This window comes from Pseudochaenichthys georgianus, unplaced genomic scaffold (assembly GCF_902827115.2).
Source record: "Pseudochaenichthys georgianus unplaced genomic scaffold, fPseGeo1.2 scaffold_668_arrow_ctg1, whole genome shotgun sequence".
NCBI classification, from domain to species: Eukaryota; Metazoa; Chordata; class Actinopteri; order Perciformes; family Channichthyidae; genus Pseudochaenichthys; species Pseudochaenichthys georgianus.
In genome coordinates this window covers 1,308-22,500 of record NW_027263222.1, presented here as the reverse complement: position 1 = coordinate 22,500, position 21,193 = coordinate 1,308, and the positions used below count along the sequence as shown (strand labels likewise).

Genomic DNA, 21,193 nt, shown 5'->3' with positions numbered 1-21,193 from the left:
TATCGACTTACCTCATATACAGTCTCCCCCTGCAGACAAACTGTTGCTTTATTCTCAAGATGGTAGTGAAAGAGCGACGGCTGAGTCCTGTGTGTGATACTGCTGCAGCAGCAGCTGCACACACACACAAACACACACACACACACACACACACCTCCACCTCCTCCTACTAAAGCACCATAAAGCACCTCCTAAAGCATCTAGTAAAGCAGCTAAGGCAACTAAAGAACCGAAAGCAGCTAAAAAAGCTCCTCTTAAAGCACCTCTTAAAGCACCTCTTAAAGCACGTAAAGCACTTCCTAAAGCAGGTAGAGCACCTAAAGCACGTAAAGCACTTCCTAAAGCAGGTAGAGCACTACCTAAAGCATGTAAAGCACTTTCTAAAGCATGTAAAGCTCCTAAAGCACCTAAAGCACTTCCGAAAGCACGTAAAGTACTTCCTAAAGCACCTAAAGCACTTCCAAAAGCACCTCCTAAACCACGTAAAGCACTTCCTAAAGCACGTAAAGCACTTCCTAAAGCACCTAAAGCACTTCCGAAAGCACCTCCTAAGCCACGTAAAGCACTTCCTAAAGCATGTAAAGCACTTTCTAAAGCATATAACGCTCCTAAATCACCTAAAGCACTTCCTAAAGCACCTCCTAAAGCACCTAAAGCACTTCCTAAAGCACCTCCTAAACCACATAAAGCACTTCCTAAAGTACGTAAAGCAATTCCTAAAGCATGTAAAGCACTTCCTAAAGCATGTAAAGCACTTTCTAAAGCATATAAAGCTCCTAAAGCACCTAAAGCACTTCCTAAAGCACCTCCTAAACCGCGTAAAGCACTTCCTAAAACACGTAAAGCACTTCCTAAAGCATGTATAGCACCTAAAGCACGTAAAGCACTTCCTAAAGCACGTAAATCACTTCCTGAAGCATGTACTGAAGCACCTAAACCACGTAAAGCACGTAAAGCACTTAAAGCACGTAAAGCACGTAAAGCACCTAAAGCACTTCCTAAAGCAGGTAAAGAACCTAAAGCACGTAAAGCAGGGACATCTCCTAAATCACGTAAATCACTCCCTAAAGCACGTAGAGCACTTCCTAAAGCACGTACTGAAGTACCTAAAGCACGTAAAGCACCTAAAGCACCTAAAGCACGCAAAGCACGTAAATCACCTAAAGCACGTAAAGTACTTCCTAAAGCACGTAAAGCACGTCCTAAAGCACATAAAGCACTTCGTAAAGCACCCCCTAAAGCACGTAAAGCACGTTCTAAAGCACGTAAAGCACCTAAAGCACTTCCTAAAGCCCGTAAAGCACGTAAATGACTTCGTAAAGCACGTAAATGACTTCGTAAAGCACGTAAATGACTTCCTAAAGCATGTAAAGCACTTAGAGCACTTCCTAAAGCCCCTCCTAAAGCACGTAAAGCACTTCCTAAAGCACTTAAAGCACTTACTAAAGCTTTTCCTACAGCACCTAAAGCACTCCCTAAAGCACTTCCTAAAGCACTTAAAGCACTTCCTAAAGCATTTCCGACAGCACCTAAAGCACTCCCTAAAGCACTTCCTAAAGCACCTAAAGCACTTCCTAAAGCATTTCCTACAGCACCTAAAGCACTCCCTAAAGCACTTCCTAAAGCACCTAAAGCACTTCCTAAAGCACTTCCTAAAGCACCTAAAGCACTCCCTAAAGCACTCCCTATAGCACTTCCTAAAGCACCTCCTAAAGCACCTAAAGCACTTCCTAAAGCACCTCCTAAAGCACCTAATGCACTTCCTAAAGCAACTAAAGCACTTACTGAAGCAACTAAAGCACTTCCTAAAGCACCTATAGCACCTAAAGCACCTAAGACACCTAAAGCAACTAAAGCACTTCCTAAAGCACCTAGAGCACCTACCAAAGCATCAAAAGCACTTCCTAAAGCACCTAAAACACTTCCTAAAGCACTTCCTAAAGCACCTAAAGCACTTCCTAAAGCACTTCCTAAAGCACCTACTAAAGCACCAAAAGCACCTCCTAAAGCTCCTAAAGCACTTCCTAAAGCACCTACTAAAGCACCTATAGCACCTCCTAAAGCACCTCCTAAAGCTCCTAAAGCACTTCCTAAAGCACCTCCTAAAGCACCAAAAGCACCTCCTAAAGCTCCTAAAGCACTTCCTAAAGCACCTCCTAAAGCTCCTAAAGCACTTCCTAAAGCTCCTAAAGCACTTCCTAAAGCACCTCCTAAAGCTCCTAAAGCACTTCCTAAAGCACCTCCTAAAGCTCCTAAAGCACTTCCTAAAGCTCCTAAAGCACTTCCTAAAGCACCTCCTAAAGCTCCTAAAGCACTTCCTAAAGCACCTCCTAAAGCTCCTAAAGTACTTCCTAAAACACCTCCTAAAGCACCTAAAGCACCTCCTAAAGCACGTCCTAAAGCACCTACAGCACCTACTAAAGCACCTATAGCACCTCCTAAAGCACCTCCTAAAGCACCTACAGCACCTACTAAAGCACCTATAGCACCTCCTAAAGCACCCCCTAAAGCACCCCCTAAAGCACCTACAGCACCTACTAAAGCACCTATAGCACCTCCTAAAGCACCCCCTAAAGCACCCCCTAAAGCACCTACAGCACCTACTAAAGCACCTAAAGCACCTCCTAAAGCTCCTAAAGCACTTCCTAAAGCACCTCCTAAAGCACCTACAGCACCTACTAAAGCACCTAAAGCACCTCCTAAAGCTCCTCCTAAAGCACCTCCTAAAGCTCCTAAAGCACTTCCTAAAGCACCTCCTAAAGCTCCTAAAGCACCTCCTAAAGCACCTAAAGCACCTCCTAAAGCACGTCCTAAAGCACCCCCTAAAGCACCTACAGCACCTACTAAAGCACCTATAGCACCTCCTAAAGCACCCCCTAAAGCACCCCCTAAAGCACCTACAGCACCTACTAAAGCACCTATAGCACCTCCTAAAGCACCTCCTAAAGCACCTATAGCACCTCCTAAAGCACCTCCTAAAGCACCTATAGCACCTCCTAAAGCACATCCTAAAGCACCTATAGCACCTCCTAAAGCACCTATAGCACCTACTAAAGCACCTCCTAAAGTACGTAAAGCAGGATTATCTTTCTTTTTAGTTGTTGTCTTTGTTGTGGTGGTGGTTGTTGTTGTGGTTGTAGGGGCTGTTGTTGTTTTGTCTGTAGTTGTAGATAAAGTGGTGCTCAAGGGTGTAGAGATGGTGGAAGAGGGAAAGCTAGGTGTGGTAGTGGGAGGGGCAGATGTGGGTGAAGTTTGGGGAAGACATTGGCTTAGAGAAGAAGAAGCAGAAATACCTCCTCTACTTCTTCTACTTTGTTCCTCTTGTAGGCCAGTTTCATGAAGAGGACACTGTGTTCCAGGAAACACCTCAATCCCCAGATGTTCATGAAGTTCGGCCAAAGTCTTTTGCTCAAGTGTTTTGGAATTAAGTTCTTCATGAACATTGTCGCCCCAGTATGCAGCCGCCACATACTTCTCCATTGTGTGATTGTAACAGCAGAATGCTGACCAGAGAAGGGATGGTATATTCACCCTTTCTTTGAGTTGGGTGTTGCCGGGCTTTGCTCCGGTAACTACAAAGCCTTCGAGGAGATTATTACTGTTGATGCAGTATTCGTTCAGGATGCATTTGACACATTCTTCCATTTTTCCCCAGCTGCCACCATTGAAAGTCTCCACTTGTGGAACAATGTTTGTCAAGGTGAATGTGGAGTTTCTCTCACCTTCATCAAATCCATAACTGTTTGGAAATAAATGGCCCCTATTATATGTATACAGTTTGGAGAAATAATCAGAGTTACTGGCCTGGTTTTGGTTTTGGTTTTCATCGTTCCTCATGTTGATGGTTGCCGTCGGCTCGAGCTGCAAAAGTTAGAAGGCTCAGTCAGTGGTATTTATTTCTAGGAAGTTATTTGATAACTCAAACTGAAGTGATTACATCAGACATTTTATCATGTGAATTCCAGTCATAGGGAATGGTAGCCGCTGTGCATTCTGGGGCATCACAGCTATCAAAAAGTTCAATTAAAAAAGTGACGCTACTTTGCTCGCCATAATGGAGAGTCAATGGGTTGCGGTCGCTTGCGTTGATGACGTCATATTCCCATTTTCTATTGCTGTCAAACTATAAACACTTTTTTTAATCAACCTGTCAGTTGCTGATGAGGTTGCTGTCTCTCTCTCTTAAAGTGTAAAAACTGGTCGATGGAGTTTAACGCCATTGAATAGTCGAAAGTTGAAGTCAGAGAAAGAAAAACAAACCTCTGGCTCCATCATCCAATGACGTGGTCTCTCACACGTTGTTCCATCTGTCCCTCTGTACTTGAAAGCAGAAAACACTGGTATCTTGTTGCTGGTGTCGTAGAGCGTCACGAACCGACGCTCGTTCTCGAAGGTCTGGCAAATGACTTTATATCGGTTCTGGTCCAGGATCGTCCCATTCTCCAAGACGCCGGGGACATTTGGTGTTTTTTCATCAAGAAGAAACCCAGGACAGTCAGCCGTTGAGTTCACCACTGCAGTTAGTGTGGGATGGAAGGACAGGAGGATGGTGGCAAAGGGCAGGAGACTCCATCTTTTTAGGGTCACATACTGTGTATTTTTTGGGAGGGGAAAGAACAATGCATTATCAAACATTAGAGTTTGATACCAGTTCAAACCAGACCTTTTCGGAGAGGAATCATAATGTTATCTCAGAGAGTGGTGAAGTGATGACGTATTCACCAGCTGGGGTATTTACTGATTTGACTGATAAAAACCTCTTGAGCTTATTTCAGGAGTCATTAGCTGGGTTTCAACTCATTCCTTTACACCAGGGTCTCCAACACGTCGATCGCGAGCTACCGGTAGCTTGCAAGCCGTCAATAGATAGCTAGCCAAGAAAATCCAAAATGTAAAAAATACACACACAAAGAAAGGGAATGTAATTAAAATAATATACCCTATGCATAAACGAAACCTCAATCATAGCGAACTCTATCTACTTACAACAACTCTATATCTATCTAACACCCCTCCTCCCCCCGCAATGAATATCGACCAATCACGTTCTTGCTTGATTTCCGCGACCAGCGTTGCAGTCTGGAAGAAAAGCAATGTTTTGTATTTCACTGTAAATAGCATGAAATTATGAGCTGTTTTGTTTTGTTTTAATTTTGTTGTATGTTTATGTATGTTTTGAGTGTGTGAGGACCCCAGGAAGAATAGCCAATGCTCATGCTAGTGCTAATGGGGATCCTAATAAAGACATAAAGACATACATGTGGAGAGGCACCTCACCACTTCATAAGGAGTTTGACCGTGATTGTTCTTCTGGCAGAATCTACACATCAGCCCCATTGAACACAGCCTAGTCCTGCCAGCCTATACAACACTTGAGGGTTTTGTGTGTGTGTGTTGCAACCAGAGATGGGGTCGTTACTAAAAAAATGTAATATATTACACTACTTCGTTACTCATCTACGTTACTTTACTCGCCGAGCACGTACGAACTGCGCATGCGTGAGTGGCAATAACTCTCCTTACCAGCAGGCGGCGGTAGTGTGTATTCGTCATTCAAAACAGGCAACAACCGGAAGACAGAGAAGAAGAACAGACTACGTGATATAAACAAACAACAAATAGCGTGTGCACGTTAGCTTCACCTTAGCATGTGTTCTTTGCAGGTGCTTGTTGAGGTCTGACGTGGTGTTTCCAGCAGTGGATAACAGCTTCTGGCCTGGACACAGTTTGCACCTCACCGTCACATTCCTGTCTAGTCTTCGGACGAACTCAAAATAATGGGCATACCTCCACCCCTCGAAAGTTATCGCTGACTCAGCCATGTTTATGCAGCACTGCACGTGGAGATGTGGACGTGCAGATTACGTACATAGATCTAAAACATTTTATTGATGGCATTGTGAATGCACAGAGATACCGTGACGATATCCTGAGGCCCATTGTTGTGCCATTCATCCACGAGCATCACCTCATGTTGCAGCATGATAATGCACGGCCCCATGTTGCAAGGATCTGTACACAATTCCTGGAGGCTGAAAACATCCCAGTTCTTGCATGGCCAGCATACTCACCGGACATGTCACCCATTGAGCATGTTTGGGATGCTCTGGATCGGCGTATACGACAGCGTGTTCCAGCTCCTGCCAATATCCAGCAACTTAGCACAGCCATTGAAGAGGAGTGGACCAACATTCCACAGGCCACAATCAACAACCTGATCAACTCTATGCCAAGGAGATGTGTTGCACTGCGTGAGGCAAATGGTGGTCACACCAGATACTGACTGGTTTTCGGACCCCCCCAGACCCCCCCAATAAAGCAAAACTGCACGTTTCAGAGTGGCCTTTTATTGTGGCCAGCCTAAGGCACACCTGTGCAATAATCATGCTGTCTAATCAGCATCTTGATATGCCACACCTGTGAGGTGGGATGGATTATCTCGGCAAAGGATAAGTGCTCACTATCACAGATTTGTTCAGATTTGTGAACAATATTTGAGAGAAATGGTTATTTTGTGTATATAGAAAATGTTTTAGATCTGTGAGTTAATCTCATGAAGAATGGGAATGTTGCATTTATATTTTTGTTCAGTGTATAAACCTGCGGCGGAAACCCCTCTTGTCTGTCAGTGTGATTATGACTGATTTTTAGTAAGTAACGAAGTAACGCGTGTCGGGGCAATGTTAGTAATGTAGTGTGATTACTGAATTATAAAAGTAGCGCGTTACACTACTCCGTTACCGACAAAAGTTACTTTGTACTCTGGTTGCAAATTAGTTGCTTTTCGACGCCACTCCCGCTTTTTTAACGCTGTTTTGGGTGACTTGTGTAATTCGTGGAGAACCGAAGAGTTTTTGTTTTGGGTGGGGGGGGGGGGGGGTCGGTCCGTCCGACTGAACAACTTCTCACTTAAAAAAAGAAGAAGGAATCTAGATCGCAAAATAATTAAACAAGCGAGTACCTGTTTTTCCTGGCCAAGGACAGGTTCCATGAACACAACACGAGTGTAACGTGTCTTCACGTGGTTATTTCTCGTCTGAAAGGAGTGTAGACTAGAGTGCTGACGGAGAGCACCGGAACACCGCTCCAGCTCTTCAAATATTGCAGTACCCATACGGAGCCGTACACACCGCAGTGTTTTTGCGTGGCTGTGTCTTTAGTTGTAAGCACAGTGGCGATCTATTGTTATTAGCATCTGGTTAGCTAGCTATGCTAACGAATTTAAAGAGCTTTTCTACAACCAGGTGGAAGAGAGCTCTCTCCTGAGAGGCTCACATAACCTCAGCTCAGTGAGGTTAAGGCACACCTTGATATGATCATTATAGTTATTAATGAGACATTAGAGACTAAATGAAAAACAGGTATAAAATACTATGACAGTAACAAAAAAGTTGTTAAAAACAACAAGAATAGAGTTTAAAAGGGGAGTGGTTTGTAAATTATCCAAAAAGAAAAATCTGCTTACAGTTCTGTTTCATACGGGTGTTGAAAGATGTATCCATAGATCTCTTCATGTTGCTCTCAAAGTGCACCAGATTGATGCTTTTAAGTTCAATATTTAAAAAAGAAAAAAATCTTCCCGAGGGAACATGCCCCCGGACCCCCCTAGAGGAGGTTAGGTCCCCACCACTTAAATCATGTTCACATGGAGAGGATACTAAATACATTTGCACACATCTTCATCGTCCATATATTTCTGTTTTGGTGGTCACGCCACACCGTGCACGTGCGTGCGTGCGTGCGTGCATGCATGCATGCATGCGCGAGTCATGGTAAGATATCTGGATTAAGAGGTTGCTTTTTCTTTGCACAGCATGAAAGAAAGGCCAAATGAATGGGCTGTGATTTTAGTTTTTTTTAAGCAGAGGTTGAGTTCAATAATTTGTACGACCCTCGCAGGATGTTGTAAAAATTGAAAGGAAAAAGGTTCCCCACCCCTGCTGTAAATAAAAATAACAACCCTTGATTTATAACTTAACATCTCTGTCTCCTATTGATCTGAGTATATTATAAAGAATAGCAGTTAATTGAAGCATTATAGCACAGGCCTTTGTCAGATGGTATATTACGCTGTTTTGTTTCTGCTTCGAATAGTTCTCTCTTTTTTCACCTAGCTTTGTTTGCATCACTGAACTTGCATATTTATTGCACTTGACGCACACACACGCATGGCTTAATTTCCATTGGGAACAGGGGAGACATGTCCCCCCCACTTTTCGAAATCCCGTTTGTGTCCCCCCACTTTAAAAATATGTTTATTTTATTTTTTATTTTTTAAATATGCATAAATAAAAAGAAAAAGAAACTTAAGAAAAGATTGGATTTTCACATTTCACATCGTCATGAAGCAGTAATAAAATAAAATATTCCCTAAAAGTCCTGTTTTAGGAACTTTACTTGAGAAAAAGTGCAGGAGCATTGTCAGCAAAAGTTACTTAAAGTATTTTCAGTAAAAGTTTGCAGAATCAGCCGTTGGGAGCAGCATCGTCTTGATAATTCCAGCTATTTCGCGTTTTCAGATTTACAAGAAATGTAACAAAATACACTTAGACTTGCCGTAACTTTCATATAATTTATAATTGAGATAGAAATTACAGCATTTATATTTTTCAGAACTATAATTGTTTCATTTATTTATTTTTACTTTTGTAAAATCGCATAAATCACGGAAAACGTTGGATTTTGTCTGGATTTTAGTTTTTCTTTGATAATTTTACTTTATTTGAGATATTACGATTATTTGAATAAAACCTTTTGAAAAAAACATTTAATAAAATTAATTAAACCTTCACTTTATTTTACCTACATTACAACGTTTAGATTTTGCTGAACTTTACATTTTATGTGAGTACAAACTGATAATTATATTAAAAGAAAGACATTTCAGACTTTGGGTAAACTGTGATTCACATTTCTCATCTCCAATTTTCAACATTTTAAAAGTAATCCATTAAATGAGAAAATAATCCAGAGATTAACAAATTCAGAAATAATCCATATAAAGTTTTCAAAAAAAACAACTTACCATCTTGGATCAGAGCTTCATGAAATCTGCCACAACTGAGATAACTCGGATAGTGTGAAGGAAGGTACATCATATATATATAAAATATCTCTGGAGGTGTGGCTACAGAAATATCTGTGTCATCTGGGGTTTTCCATGGAAGTGTTTTTGTTGTCCTTTACTTCCTTTACAGAATATTTGGTACCACTTTACAATAACAGAGCGTCCACACTACAGCTTCAAAAAAATCTTGGAGCTGGGCGTGTCTGAAGCTTGGGGATTTTTTGCGAGCAATACGACCAACAACCAAACATGAATCTCCCGCCCCCGACATACAAAGCAAAAAACTCCGAGGATTTTATGGGAGCAATATATATATATATATATAAACTCCCAAAACAGGCGAAAACCTACAAGTTTCACCCACTGTCTCTGCCACCTCCCTCCATGCCTAGTTCCTCCGGTTTGTATCCCGGTAGGTGAAGAGGGTCTGGTCATACAAAACCGGGTGATTTGCTACGGCGATAATTAGTTTCTCCTCCATCTTTTTTTGAAATATAGAAATGAACGGCGGGATATCTCTCCCAGCTTAGACGCGGTTTGATTGGCTAGGGCTTGAGCTGTCAGATTTTCAGAAATGGGATTTGATTGGCTGGCGCTCGCTACTCCGGCCGGAGACGGACCGCTATGCTACCCACAATTCAGTTCGGCAAAAAGCGAGGCAACGTGACGTCACCCCATTCAAAGTGAATGGGCAGACGCGTTGGAAACCGCTTTTGAAGCTGTCGAAGCTGTAGTGTGGACGGGCCATAAGACTACCCTTATAAAGGGTTTATGAATAGTTTGTAATTCATTTATTAATTAAGTTGTGAACACTTTATAAATCATTAATAAGCTTTTATAAGACATGAGATAAACAGGGCAACTGTGATCGGCTGCTTGCCAAATAGTGAGCCCACATGTATCTGTACTGCTAAGCCTTATATTGGCTACCTAGCTTACTTCGTCTCCTTCATCAGCATCCTTGGTATCTGTTGCTCACTGAGTTGATTCTCCCCCTTCCATCTTGATGTTTCTTGGCATCCTTTATGACCATTTATGAATGAGTTACTAACATTCACGCTGACCTAATACACATTGTTCACGTGAAATGCAAAGTGAGATGCAAAAGAGCCAAGCAAAACATTTTATTCACACATGAAGAAAATTAGGACTCAAAGTAATGACTGTTTATGACTGTTACACATATTTAAACATGAAAGCTTTTCTCAGACATAAATTAAAGACTTGGGAAGACGTAATCAGACTGGAAAGGCTTTGTGTATCCTTGAACAAGCGTCCAAGCAGTCCATCAGGGTGAGCAGAGCCAAGCCAAGGTAGGAGTTCCAGCAGAGAGCCCCACACTTTCCTATAGTAGTTGTTCTACAGGAGTTATAGATCTTGCTGATTAATTATAAGCAAATCTACTTATCTATAAGTAACACGTGTGTCAGCTGCAGGAGAAAGGAGAAAGACGTTTGGTTAATATGTGGCTCAATGTTCTTGAAAGCCAAAGTGAATAGCTGCTCGGGAATGGTTGTATTGACGAATGCCTTTATGTGTGAATTTTTGTGCATTCATTCATTTCAACATTTGTTTTATCAGTAGCTTTGAAGCTGTTGTGCTTTTCTTTGCCACAGTCCACTTTGGACGATATGAGATATTTCAGGATTGCACTTTTAACTCACTTGAAATGTTCTCACTTGCTTGGTTTCAAAACATAACAAAGGCCATAATATGTTCACTGGGACCATCAATGCTATTTTTCATTGCTGTTGCCGGCCACTAGAGCTCATGTAAACCTGCTACTGCTGCGCCCCCTGTAACCTCAGAGGCACCCTGAGTCATGTTGTTCTGGAGCCGGGCCTGCACACGGCCATATACTAAACACACTACAGAGCCCATTCCGTGTCCTGTTATTGTTTACTTCCTGTCTGCCTTCTTCTGGTGATTTATCTGACGTCCAGCGCTCCGTCTTTTAACCTCTTTTCCTTTCTCTTTCTGGATCCTCCTTAGCAACCTTCATTATAGTCCTTGACAGTGGTCTGTGCTGCTGTATTAACAACGTGTCACATGTTAAGAAGTTAGAATCAGAATGGAGTATTCAACTAAGCCGTGTAATACAAGTTGTTAGTAGCCTTAAGGGCCTACACAGTTGTTAAGCTAAACCACATCGCCCTTCATTGGATGTATAATGAGCTGCACTAAACCACATGTTATCATTCAAAATACCTAGCCATTCTTTAGAGGTTATTTTGGTGAAAGTAACTAAAAAGTAACTAAAGTAGCGTAACTCATTACATTTCAGAGACGGTAATATTGTAATGTAACTTATTACTTTTAAAAGACAGTAATAAGTAATATGTAATATAATACATTTTGGAAGTAACTTGCCCAACACTGCTATTAAAGCACTCAACTTGATTTAGTAAATCCACGGTTCCACTTTCTGAGCTGAGAAAGATTTATTCTGTTTCCTTTCACAAACACTGTGAAGGATCTGTAAAATGTCACAAAATGTCCAATTCCCCATCTGGTACTTGATTATCCAGCAAGTCCCTCTTTTATACACCGACTGTGGATATGATTTATTGAACTTACTCAAAGGAATAAACTGACAATGACAAAACATATAAATATAGTTAAAAAGAAGAATCTCAAACATTTCATTTAGCAGTTGGGGTTCAGTTAGGATATTTGTTTTGTGGCGAGGAGAGAAGACACTTGTGGAGGATCCCGTGTTCAGACTCCAGTTTTTCAGATATGTGGTTTTCACATCATTTAGGTATGTTTGAGCAACCTGCAAACATTGTTATCTCATCAGAAGTTTGTTGTGGAAATAAACGCTTTTAAAAGATTTACAAGCTTTTTATCAAACATCTGTCTGATCTAATTTATTATGACTGTAGCACAATCAAAGCTTCAATATTTGGAAATGTACCACCCCTAGTTCACTATGTGTTACCTTACAAACAGCGAACCATTCTTTTAACAGTCAACGCAGAGGTCAGAGTGAAACATACCGGTTGATCATCAGGACACGTTTCCCTGTTGAAACCGCTGATATTACTGCGTGACCTTCTGTAAAGAAATGCAAAAGGGTGAAGAGTGTCTGTCAGTGTCTGGGAGGTTCTGGTTTCAGCCACTTCAACATACAAGGAAATAGAGATTTAATTACTTCAACTGATAATAACCGGTCCACATAAATGACATGCTTCACAGTCAAGGAAGTGCCAAGACAACAACCTGAGTGACATACAAGGAACTGAGTTAAAAAAAGATGAGACAAGGATTAGGGGAATTCAGAGTCATACAAGGTGATATGTTTCCTTGAGTGAAATATGTTCTACACACAGCATTTGCTACAGAAATGTAGCTTCATGTCTTTGTCTTTATAAATAAATCAGTGACATTATTTAATCTGCCTGATTGTCCTCTCTTATTTCTGCCTCTCTACACACCTGTTGAAAGACTTCAGGTGAGGCCAATTAAAAAAGATATGTTTGAACAGTTTTATTTGTCAGTGACATGACTTTACCGAGGGACAATTTATTGTAATTCCATTCCATCAAGCACCTCGAGTTTTAAAAACTCTGGCCCTACTCCAATATAAACACTGTACCATATGTTTAAAGCCTGCAGTCACTTGCTCATCCTCCCTTATCTTTCTTCGGTGTAACTGAAGCTGCAACTCGAACCGTTTGTCCACAGTTTATTATCCGCAGAAATAACACTTTCTATGTTTACAGGATATACAGCAGAAGCAACAGGGTCAAGTGGGGGATTTGAAAAGAAATGCACCAAATAGAGGAAGCTGGTATCATACTTATGGTCACTAAGTTAGTAGTTCATGTTTCTGGCAGATAGACAGAGTGTGTCCTTCCTGCTGTGTTCACACATTAGAAGCTGTGTGACTGAGGCTGTCGGGGAGGAATTGGACATTTGGTCCAAAGTGTAAACAATCTTTACGCTTGCATGACGGAAATCTCTTTCATTTCACGAGGAACACTTACAAGGTTTTTCCAAAACATGTTTAATGTTTCCCAAGTGTTGTGTTGTAACCAGTAGGATACCCTTGATGTGTGAAGTCCTTTTGGTAGCACTTCATCTTTTTAGCCATTCTCTTGCTTATCTTTCTTACAGTGCAGACGCTGTTCTGCTTGCTCCTGCCTCTGCTTACTTTTTATGCTGATTTTCCTATTCTTATCTCTGAAAACTTCGAGCAGCAGCTCCTGGACATTAACTTATCACTGGGACAGTTCATGTTCGTAAATAGACGGAGGGTTTCAGCCATATTTCAATATTTTTACTACGACCTTAGTCTTACAGTAGCGTGGCCTAGCAACAGCTAAAGCCTGGTAGGCTACTGCATGCTATTTAGCTTAAGCTAGTTGGTAGCAAAATGCCTCCGTTCTCTACAGATGACCTCCACAAACTTATACAGAAGATGGCTGTGTTGGAAATGAAAATGCAACGGTTGGAAGTTAACGTGGAAGTGAATGGACTATGTCGTGGGAATGACACCACTTTACCAGTGTTGCAAAATAATGGAGATGGGTATGCTAACTCACAGCTAGTTAGCAGCTACAAGGATTCCAAGGAACAGGAGGGCTGTGTACTGGGTACAAGCTTTTTTGATGACTTTACTGAACTGCTGTCTATAGTGTGTATTGACTTTGACCGTCTAGTCATTGTTGGTGATTTTAACATCCATGTTGACAACCCCCAGGACAGAGGGGCTAAAGAACTGTTTTGTGTTCTTGATAGCTATGGACTGACTCAGCATGTGACGGAGCCCACGCACAATAAGGGGCACACTCTGGACTTAATTATCTCAAAGGGTCTGAATATCTCTAAGGTTGTGGTGACTGATGTTGCGCTGTCTGACCATTCCTGTGTTTTCTTTGAGAGCTCTATTTCTGTTCACAATTTTTTTCAAAAAGAGATAACCACAAAGCGATATTTAACTGAAAATACTAGGGAAATGTTTACTCAGAATTTTTCTTCCACACTTGCCCCTGCTAACATCTCAGTAAATGAGCTAGTAGATCATTTTAATTCAACCATTTAAAATGTTATAGATGCCATTGCTCCAACTAAGGTAAAGGAAGTGACTGGGAAGAAAATATCTCCATGGAGAAAGGCCATGACCGTTAAAACAGAAAAAAGAGAATGTCGAAAAGCTGAACGCAGGTGGCGAAAAACAAATCTCCAGGTTCACTTTGACATTTATAAAGAGAGACTTGGCCTTTATAATTTTGAATAGAAAAACGCACGACAATCGTTCTTCTCTGACATCTTTACCAAAAACAAAAACAATGCACGTGCCTTGTTTGCTACCGTCGACAGACTAACTAACCCCCCAGTGTCAGTAGCCTCTGAATTTCTAACCACCAGGGCGTGCAATGATTTTGCCTTCTTCACTGACACAATTCATAAAATCAGACAAGCAGTCAGTGCCTCTGCATCAGGAACAGAACATGTGTTGTCTCTGTGTCCACTTACCATCAATTCAGACATCATGACACAATTCCATCAGATTAATGATAAAAACCTAGAGGACATTATACAACTTCTGAAATCTGCCTCCTGCTGCCTTGATATTATTCCAACAGGATTTTTCAAAGATGTTTTTCCTTGCATGGCTTCAGATCTACTTCATATAGTTAACAAATCTCTTCACTCAGGTATTTTTCCACAGGCCCTGAAAACTGTAGTCATTAAACCGCTCTTAAAAAAGAATAATCTAGATGCTTCAGTAATGAACAATTACAGGCCCATATCAAACCTCCCATTTCTGGGTAAGATCATTGAAAAAGTGGTTTTTCAACAGTTGAGTAATTTCTTGCATTTAAATAACTGTTTCGATGTGTTCCAGTCAGGCTTTCGTCCAAACCACAGCACTGAGACTGCTCTTGTAAAGGTCTTTAATGACATCCACTTAAACACAGACAGTGGCAGAACTTCAGTGTTAGTATTATTAGATCTCAGTGCTGCGTTTAACACTGTTGACCACAGCATATTACTAGACCGACTGGAAAACTGGGTGGGACTTTCGGAAACAGTTCGAAATTGGTTTGAATCCTACCTAAAGGACAGAAACAACTTTGTTTCTATAGGTAAATACACATCTGAGTTGACAAATATGACATGTGGGGTTCCTCAAGGCTCCATCTTGGGGCCTCTTCTCTTTAACATCTACATGCTACCACTGGCTCAGATAATGAAAAACAACAAAATAAGTTACCATAGCTATGCAGATGACACACAAATGTACATAACAATTTCACCAGGAGACTATGCTCCAATTCAAACACTGAGTAAGTGCATTGAACAAATCAATGACTGGATGTGTCAGAACTTTCTATAATTAAACAAAGATAAAACTGAGGTAATGGTTTTTGGAGCCAAGGCAGAACATATAAAAGTTAGCGCTGAGCTTCAGTCTGCAATGTTCAAACCAACAGATGAAGCCAGAAATCTAGGTGTAGTCATGGACTCTGACCTGCGTTTCAACAGTCACATTAAAACAGTTACTAAATCAGCCTACTATCACCTAAAGAACATATCTAGGATTAAAAGACTAATGTCACAGCAGGATTTGGAAAAACTTGTCCATGCTTTTATCTTCAGTAGACTCGACTACTGTAATGGTGTCTTCACAGGTCTCACTAAAAAATATATTAGAAAGCTGCAGCTGATTCAGAATGCCACTGCTCGAGTCCTCACTAACACTAAGAAAGTGGATCACATCACTCCTGTTCTGAAGTCTTTACACTGGCTTCCTGTGTGTCAAAGAATAGATTTCAAAATACTGCTGCTGGTTTATAAAGCACTGAATGGTTTAGGCCCAAATTACATTTCTGACCTCCTGCTAAATGATGAACCATCCAGATCTCTCAGGTCTTCAGGGACTGGTCAGCTTTCTGTCCCCAGAGTCAGAACTAAACATGGAGAAGCAGCGTTCAGTTATTATGCTCCAAATATCTGGAACAAACTCCCAGAAACCTGCAGGTCCGCTGCAACTCTGACTACTTTTAAATCCAGACTAAAGACTTTTCTTTTTGTCGCTGCTTTTAATTGAACTATTCATATCTTAGACTGCACTGTAACTTTTATCCATGTATTTTTTCTTTTAATGTTTTAAATGTAAACTTAATTAATTTCTCCATGACATTTATGAGAGGGACTGCTCGAAAGTAGGATATTTGGGCTATCCATCGTAGCCAGGGTTTACGATCAGTTTTTAGGTGAGTTGTACTGAGGAACAAGTATCACAGCACCGACGGGTGAAAAATAGTGTTTTGGTAACACGGGGTGTTCAGGTAACACTTAAAGACTTTGTTATGGAACGCAAAGCAGAGCAGGGGGCTAGTACACCCTCCTGAGGGTCCGATTGTGGATGTAAAGCAAGCAAAACATGGTGAAAACCATCTGAAACTCCATGACATTTATGAGAGGGACTGCTCGAAAGTAGGATATTTGGGATATCCATTGTAGCCAGGGTCTACGATCAGTTTTTGGGTGATTTGTACTGAGGAACAAGTATCACATCACCGACGGGTGAAAAATAGTGTTTTGGTAACACGGGGTGTTCAGGTAACACTTAAAGACTTTGTTATGGAACGCAAAGCAGAGCAGGGGGCTAGTACACCCTCCTGAGGGTCCGATTGTGGATGTAAAGCAAGCAAAACATGGTGAAAACCGTCTGAAACTCCATGACATTTATGAGAGGGACTGCTCGAAAGTAGGATATTTGGGATATCCATTGTAGCCAGGGTCTACGATCAGTTTTTGGGTGATTTGTACTGAGGAACAAGTATCACATCACCGACGGGTGAAAAATAGTGTTTTGGTAACACGGGGTGTTCAGGTAACACTTAAAGACTTTGTTATGGAACGCAAAGCAGAGTAGGGGGCTAGTGCACCCTCCTGAGGGTCCGGTTGTGGATGTCATGCGAGCATAACATGGTGAAAACAATCAGTCTAAATTAACAATCAGTCTAAATTAACAATCGGGACGGAAATGTTCGGATTTCCAAAGGGAGGTTCTGTGAATAAATTAAAAATCATAGGAACCGAAATAATTGAACTATTAATATCTTAGACTGCACTGTAACTTTTATTTTGTAATGTTTATTTTATTAGCTTTTCTTTTTAATGACTGATTTTAAATGCCATTTTCTTAATGTCTTTCATTTTTTGTTTTTCTTTTAATGTTTCTTTTATTATCTTTTACTGTTTTTAAATGCCTTTGTCTGAATGTCTTTCATTTTTGTAAAGCACCTTGATTTGCCTGGTGCTGAAAGGTGCTATATAAATAAACTTGCCTTGCCTTGCCACGCCACGCCACGCCACGTGTGTCAGCTGCAGGAGAAAGGAGAAAGACGTTTGGTTAATATGTGGCTCAATGTTCTTGAAAGCCAAAGTGAATAGCTGCTTGGGAATGGTTGTATTGACGAATGCCTTTATGTTTTTCCTTTTGTGCATTCATTCATTTTAATTGATTCATATTTGTATTGTATTAATTTATTATTTATTATTTATGTCAGTTATTGTAATCTGGTCTTGTCACCTGATGGTTTTTCTTCCTGTCTCATTCACTTATTGTCAATGTCTGTATTTGTGGATTTCACTGTTGGTGTAAGTAAAGATATTGTTTTAATATATATATATATATTTATGTGGCTCAATAAAAAACACTTTTAGTATTATCACAACATTGAAGCATTGTTTTATTTACAATGTGAAGTCGATCCAGAGAAACAGAGAACAGAGGATGAATGACTTTGTCGCACGACAGAACTCTTACAGTGATCCATGTTTCCATAACCAGGGACAGTGCTCTCATTCATAACAAAGCTGCAAGGCTGAGAGACAAGCGCAGAGACCAGTATTAGAACATTTTTGCGCTTTTAAAGTTTAACTTTAAAATAACTTTCTTTTGGACTTTTTGACTTAAAAATAAATAAATCTTCCCCAACAGTTTTTAGCCTGTTGCATTGCACTATGGTGTTGCATTGTGCACAGTTCACTCATTTAGTTTGTATTATTCAACTTCATCTTCAACCTTCTGAGGAGATGGGATGCTTCTTCATCTTTCTGCTCGGTTGGCTCAAGCAGACAACCCCGCAGGAAGAACGAGGGCTTCAGAGGCTTCATACAAGATGTCTTCCTAACCTCTCCCATCACGGGGGGAGGACACCTGGATGTGCCACTTGGAATAGGCAGTTGCTCTGCTCTCAAGCAGTTAGCAGAAGGAATGCAGGCAGATGAGCCTCCGTTTCACTGGGGGGATCAACTACAGTGCTCACTGAATGAGCCACAAAAGCAGAGCAATTGGGGGGGTTGAAATATGGCGCTCTGATGAAGAAGAGTTTGAGCCAATCAGCACCTCAGTGCTAATCTACAGTATCAGGATGCCCTTACACACCAGACATTCTGTGTCATAAAGAGAGGAGGAGAACGAGTCAGGAGGACATGTTCTTCCAGCTCTCGTACAAAGATAACATTTGAATTGAATGACCAGATGTTTACAGAAGTACAAATGTGTTAAATAGTGGTGATAAATATATTTTGTCAGATCAGATTACACTTTCACACTAAACAAAATAAATTAATTGATATGTTCAGATTATAAGGTATTGAACAATAAGATATTTCTAATATTATAACAGATAATGTTACTATCCTTAATTGTCCAGCAATCAGGCAACAACACTACTTTGTAATGTAATACCCATGCACAGACAGACCTAAAATGATGTTTCAAGTTTTAAGAATGTTTAATCTTTGAATATTTGCCTAACTTTTCCTTTTCAGATTGCTAAACATTTTGAGAATTGTTTCATTTTCCCCTCAGATTTTGAAATGACATAATGATTGATAGTTGAAGGAATATAATGATGTTATCATGCCATAGTCTTTTGATTTAATATGTAATGAAGTAAACGTAAAGCAATCCTAAAATTGAAGACACTGCAATTTTGCAGATTACAGATTGATCAAATCACAACTGTGAATCACAACCTTACCTGGATCTCTTATGGTACTGAGTTTAAAATGCTTTTGACTAGTGATTGCCTTAAAGTAAATCTTTAAACTGCAAGCTGGTTTTGATTTTATAGTTTGATAAGTGAGATTAACTAATGGTTAATTGTTAAAACATATTATTTTAAAGTAGATGGGTTTGCTATTGTGCATCTGTGTTTTATGTGTGTTCATCATTGGGCTTTTGACAAAAGATGATCCAAACATTGATGAGAGACGATTTTCTATTGTGATTGTCTGTGTCAATCATTGTGGTTGGATGTTTCAATCTTATTCTACTCTGTGATGTAATTGATGTACGGTGAGACCACACTCAAATCTGAAGACGCCTATTGATTTAAGTATTGACCAAATTATTATTAGACTAATGTTTTCAGGTTATCAAAGATGATAAAAAGAGTGGACTGTTAGAGCATATTTGTTCCTTACTCCTAAGTGTCAAAGAATAATTCTTCCTTACTGTTGTGCGTAGACGGCTCTGCTAAGATTGTTCCCTAGTTTAGGTTTCATGTTATGTGTTTAGATAGGTTCCAGTTTTATTTTGATAGTCTTGTCTACCCTCATGTGTCTAAAGTATGTTTCCTGCCTTGTCTGTTTTCCCACGGTTGTGATTGTCTAATTGTCTTCACCTGGTGTTGTCTGTCTAGTATATATAGTTCTCGTCTTCCCCTGTCTCGTTGCCAGATTGTCTTGTGTGTTCCAAGCCTTCCAGCGTAAGATCCTTTTGTCATTGTCCATAGAGTTAGATTAGTGTATTAGTAGTTTTTGTTTTGTTGCTTTATGTATTCAGTATGTTATGACCTGTCTACATTAAAACACTTTATTTTGATACTTTGTTTGTCTCTGCATCGTGCATTTGATTCCACGCCCTTGTACAGCCCTAACACTTACTCCTAATATATTTAACCTTATTCTGTGTGTTGACATTTACGACCATCCCTGCTTCTTATCTCCCATAAGGAATGTGTTAATACAGTCGTATGTTGATCCAGGTTTTATGTTTATGGCCTGACCTGGTGGGCACAGGGCGGGGGGGGTTACAACTGTGAGAACGCTGGCTTTCTAAGCTCCACAGATGTGAGAGACATCTCCTGTGTCTGCAGATGTTTATGCCCATTCCCAATATGCTCATGAACTCACTGTAAACTAGTTAAAAGGTCTATCGAGAGATAGGCTGGGCAGAATTGACATGACAACCCACCCGTGCAGTCAGAACCTTTTGCTGCTGTGACTTGTGATATGAATTCTCCGGCCGTTGACTTGTAATAAACTATCATTGTTTGACATCAAAGCTCCAACTCTCCTCGTGTCTCTCTGAGTCCTGACTCTCCATTGCTGCAGAAGTTTCCCTTACAGTCCTTGCATAGTAACAATATCTAAAACAGGCACTGGTGTCTTTTTAGCTTTTTAAAATAGCATTACCTTGATTTTATCAACATTTAAAAGAAGCTTAAGCTCAGCGAGCTGAGTCTGAATAATGTTAAAAACTGCCTGTAATTTAACACCAGCCTCCTGAATGGGAGGGACCTGCACAGTACATCACGGTATCGTCCGCATATAAATGTAAAGTAGCTTCATCCACATTTTCACCTAAACTGTTGATATATATGGAGAATAAAAGTGGACCTAAAACCGAACCTTGAGGAACACCATTAGCAATGTTTAACCACTCAGAAGACAGTCCATCAAAATGAACACATTGGGACCTTTCAGAGAGGTAGCTCACAAACCACCCAACTGCATGGCTGGATATGCCAATACTGAGTAGCCTCTGCTTTAAGATGCGATGATCGACGGTATCAAAAGCTTTGGACAGGTCAATAAATAGAGCTGCACAACTCTGCTTATTATCTAAATACTCGTAATGTCATTCACCACTTTCATTGTGGGAGTGATGGTGCTGTGTTTCTTTCTGAAGCCTGACTGATGTTAGACAGGATGTCATTTGGCATAAAAACTCCTTTACTTGTTCACTCACTAGGCGTTCGAGCACCTTCGCCAGAACTGACAATTTAGAGATTGGCCTATAGTTATTTAAAATAGTTGCCTCCTCTCCTTTCAGTAAAGGCAGGACATAAGCTGACTTCCATACTTTTGGAA

General features: G+C 40.5%; 1 protein-coding gene across 1 annotated transcript in view; it reads right to left on the bottom strand.

Moving 5' to 3' along the window:
• LOC117443730 (WAG22 antigen-like) overlaps nt 1-4,439 on the bottom strand; it is an 8,707-nt gene extending 4,268 nt beyond the window's left edge. The window contains exons 1-3 of the mRNA XM_034079622.2: nt 4,408-4,439; nt 4,261-4,351; nt 12-3,861 (exon numbers count right to left, since the gene is read on the bottom strand). Coding sequence (XP_033935513.1) covers nt 55-3,861; nt 4,261-4,351; nt 4,408-4,439 — 3,930 coding nt within the window. The 3' untranslated portion in view covers nt 12-54. The remainder of the gene's footprint in view (nt 1-11; nt 3,862-4,260; nt 4,352-4,407) is intronic.
• Between the last annotated feature and the right edge of the window lie 16,754 nt (nt 4,440-21,193).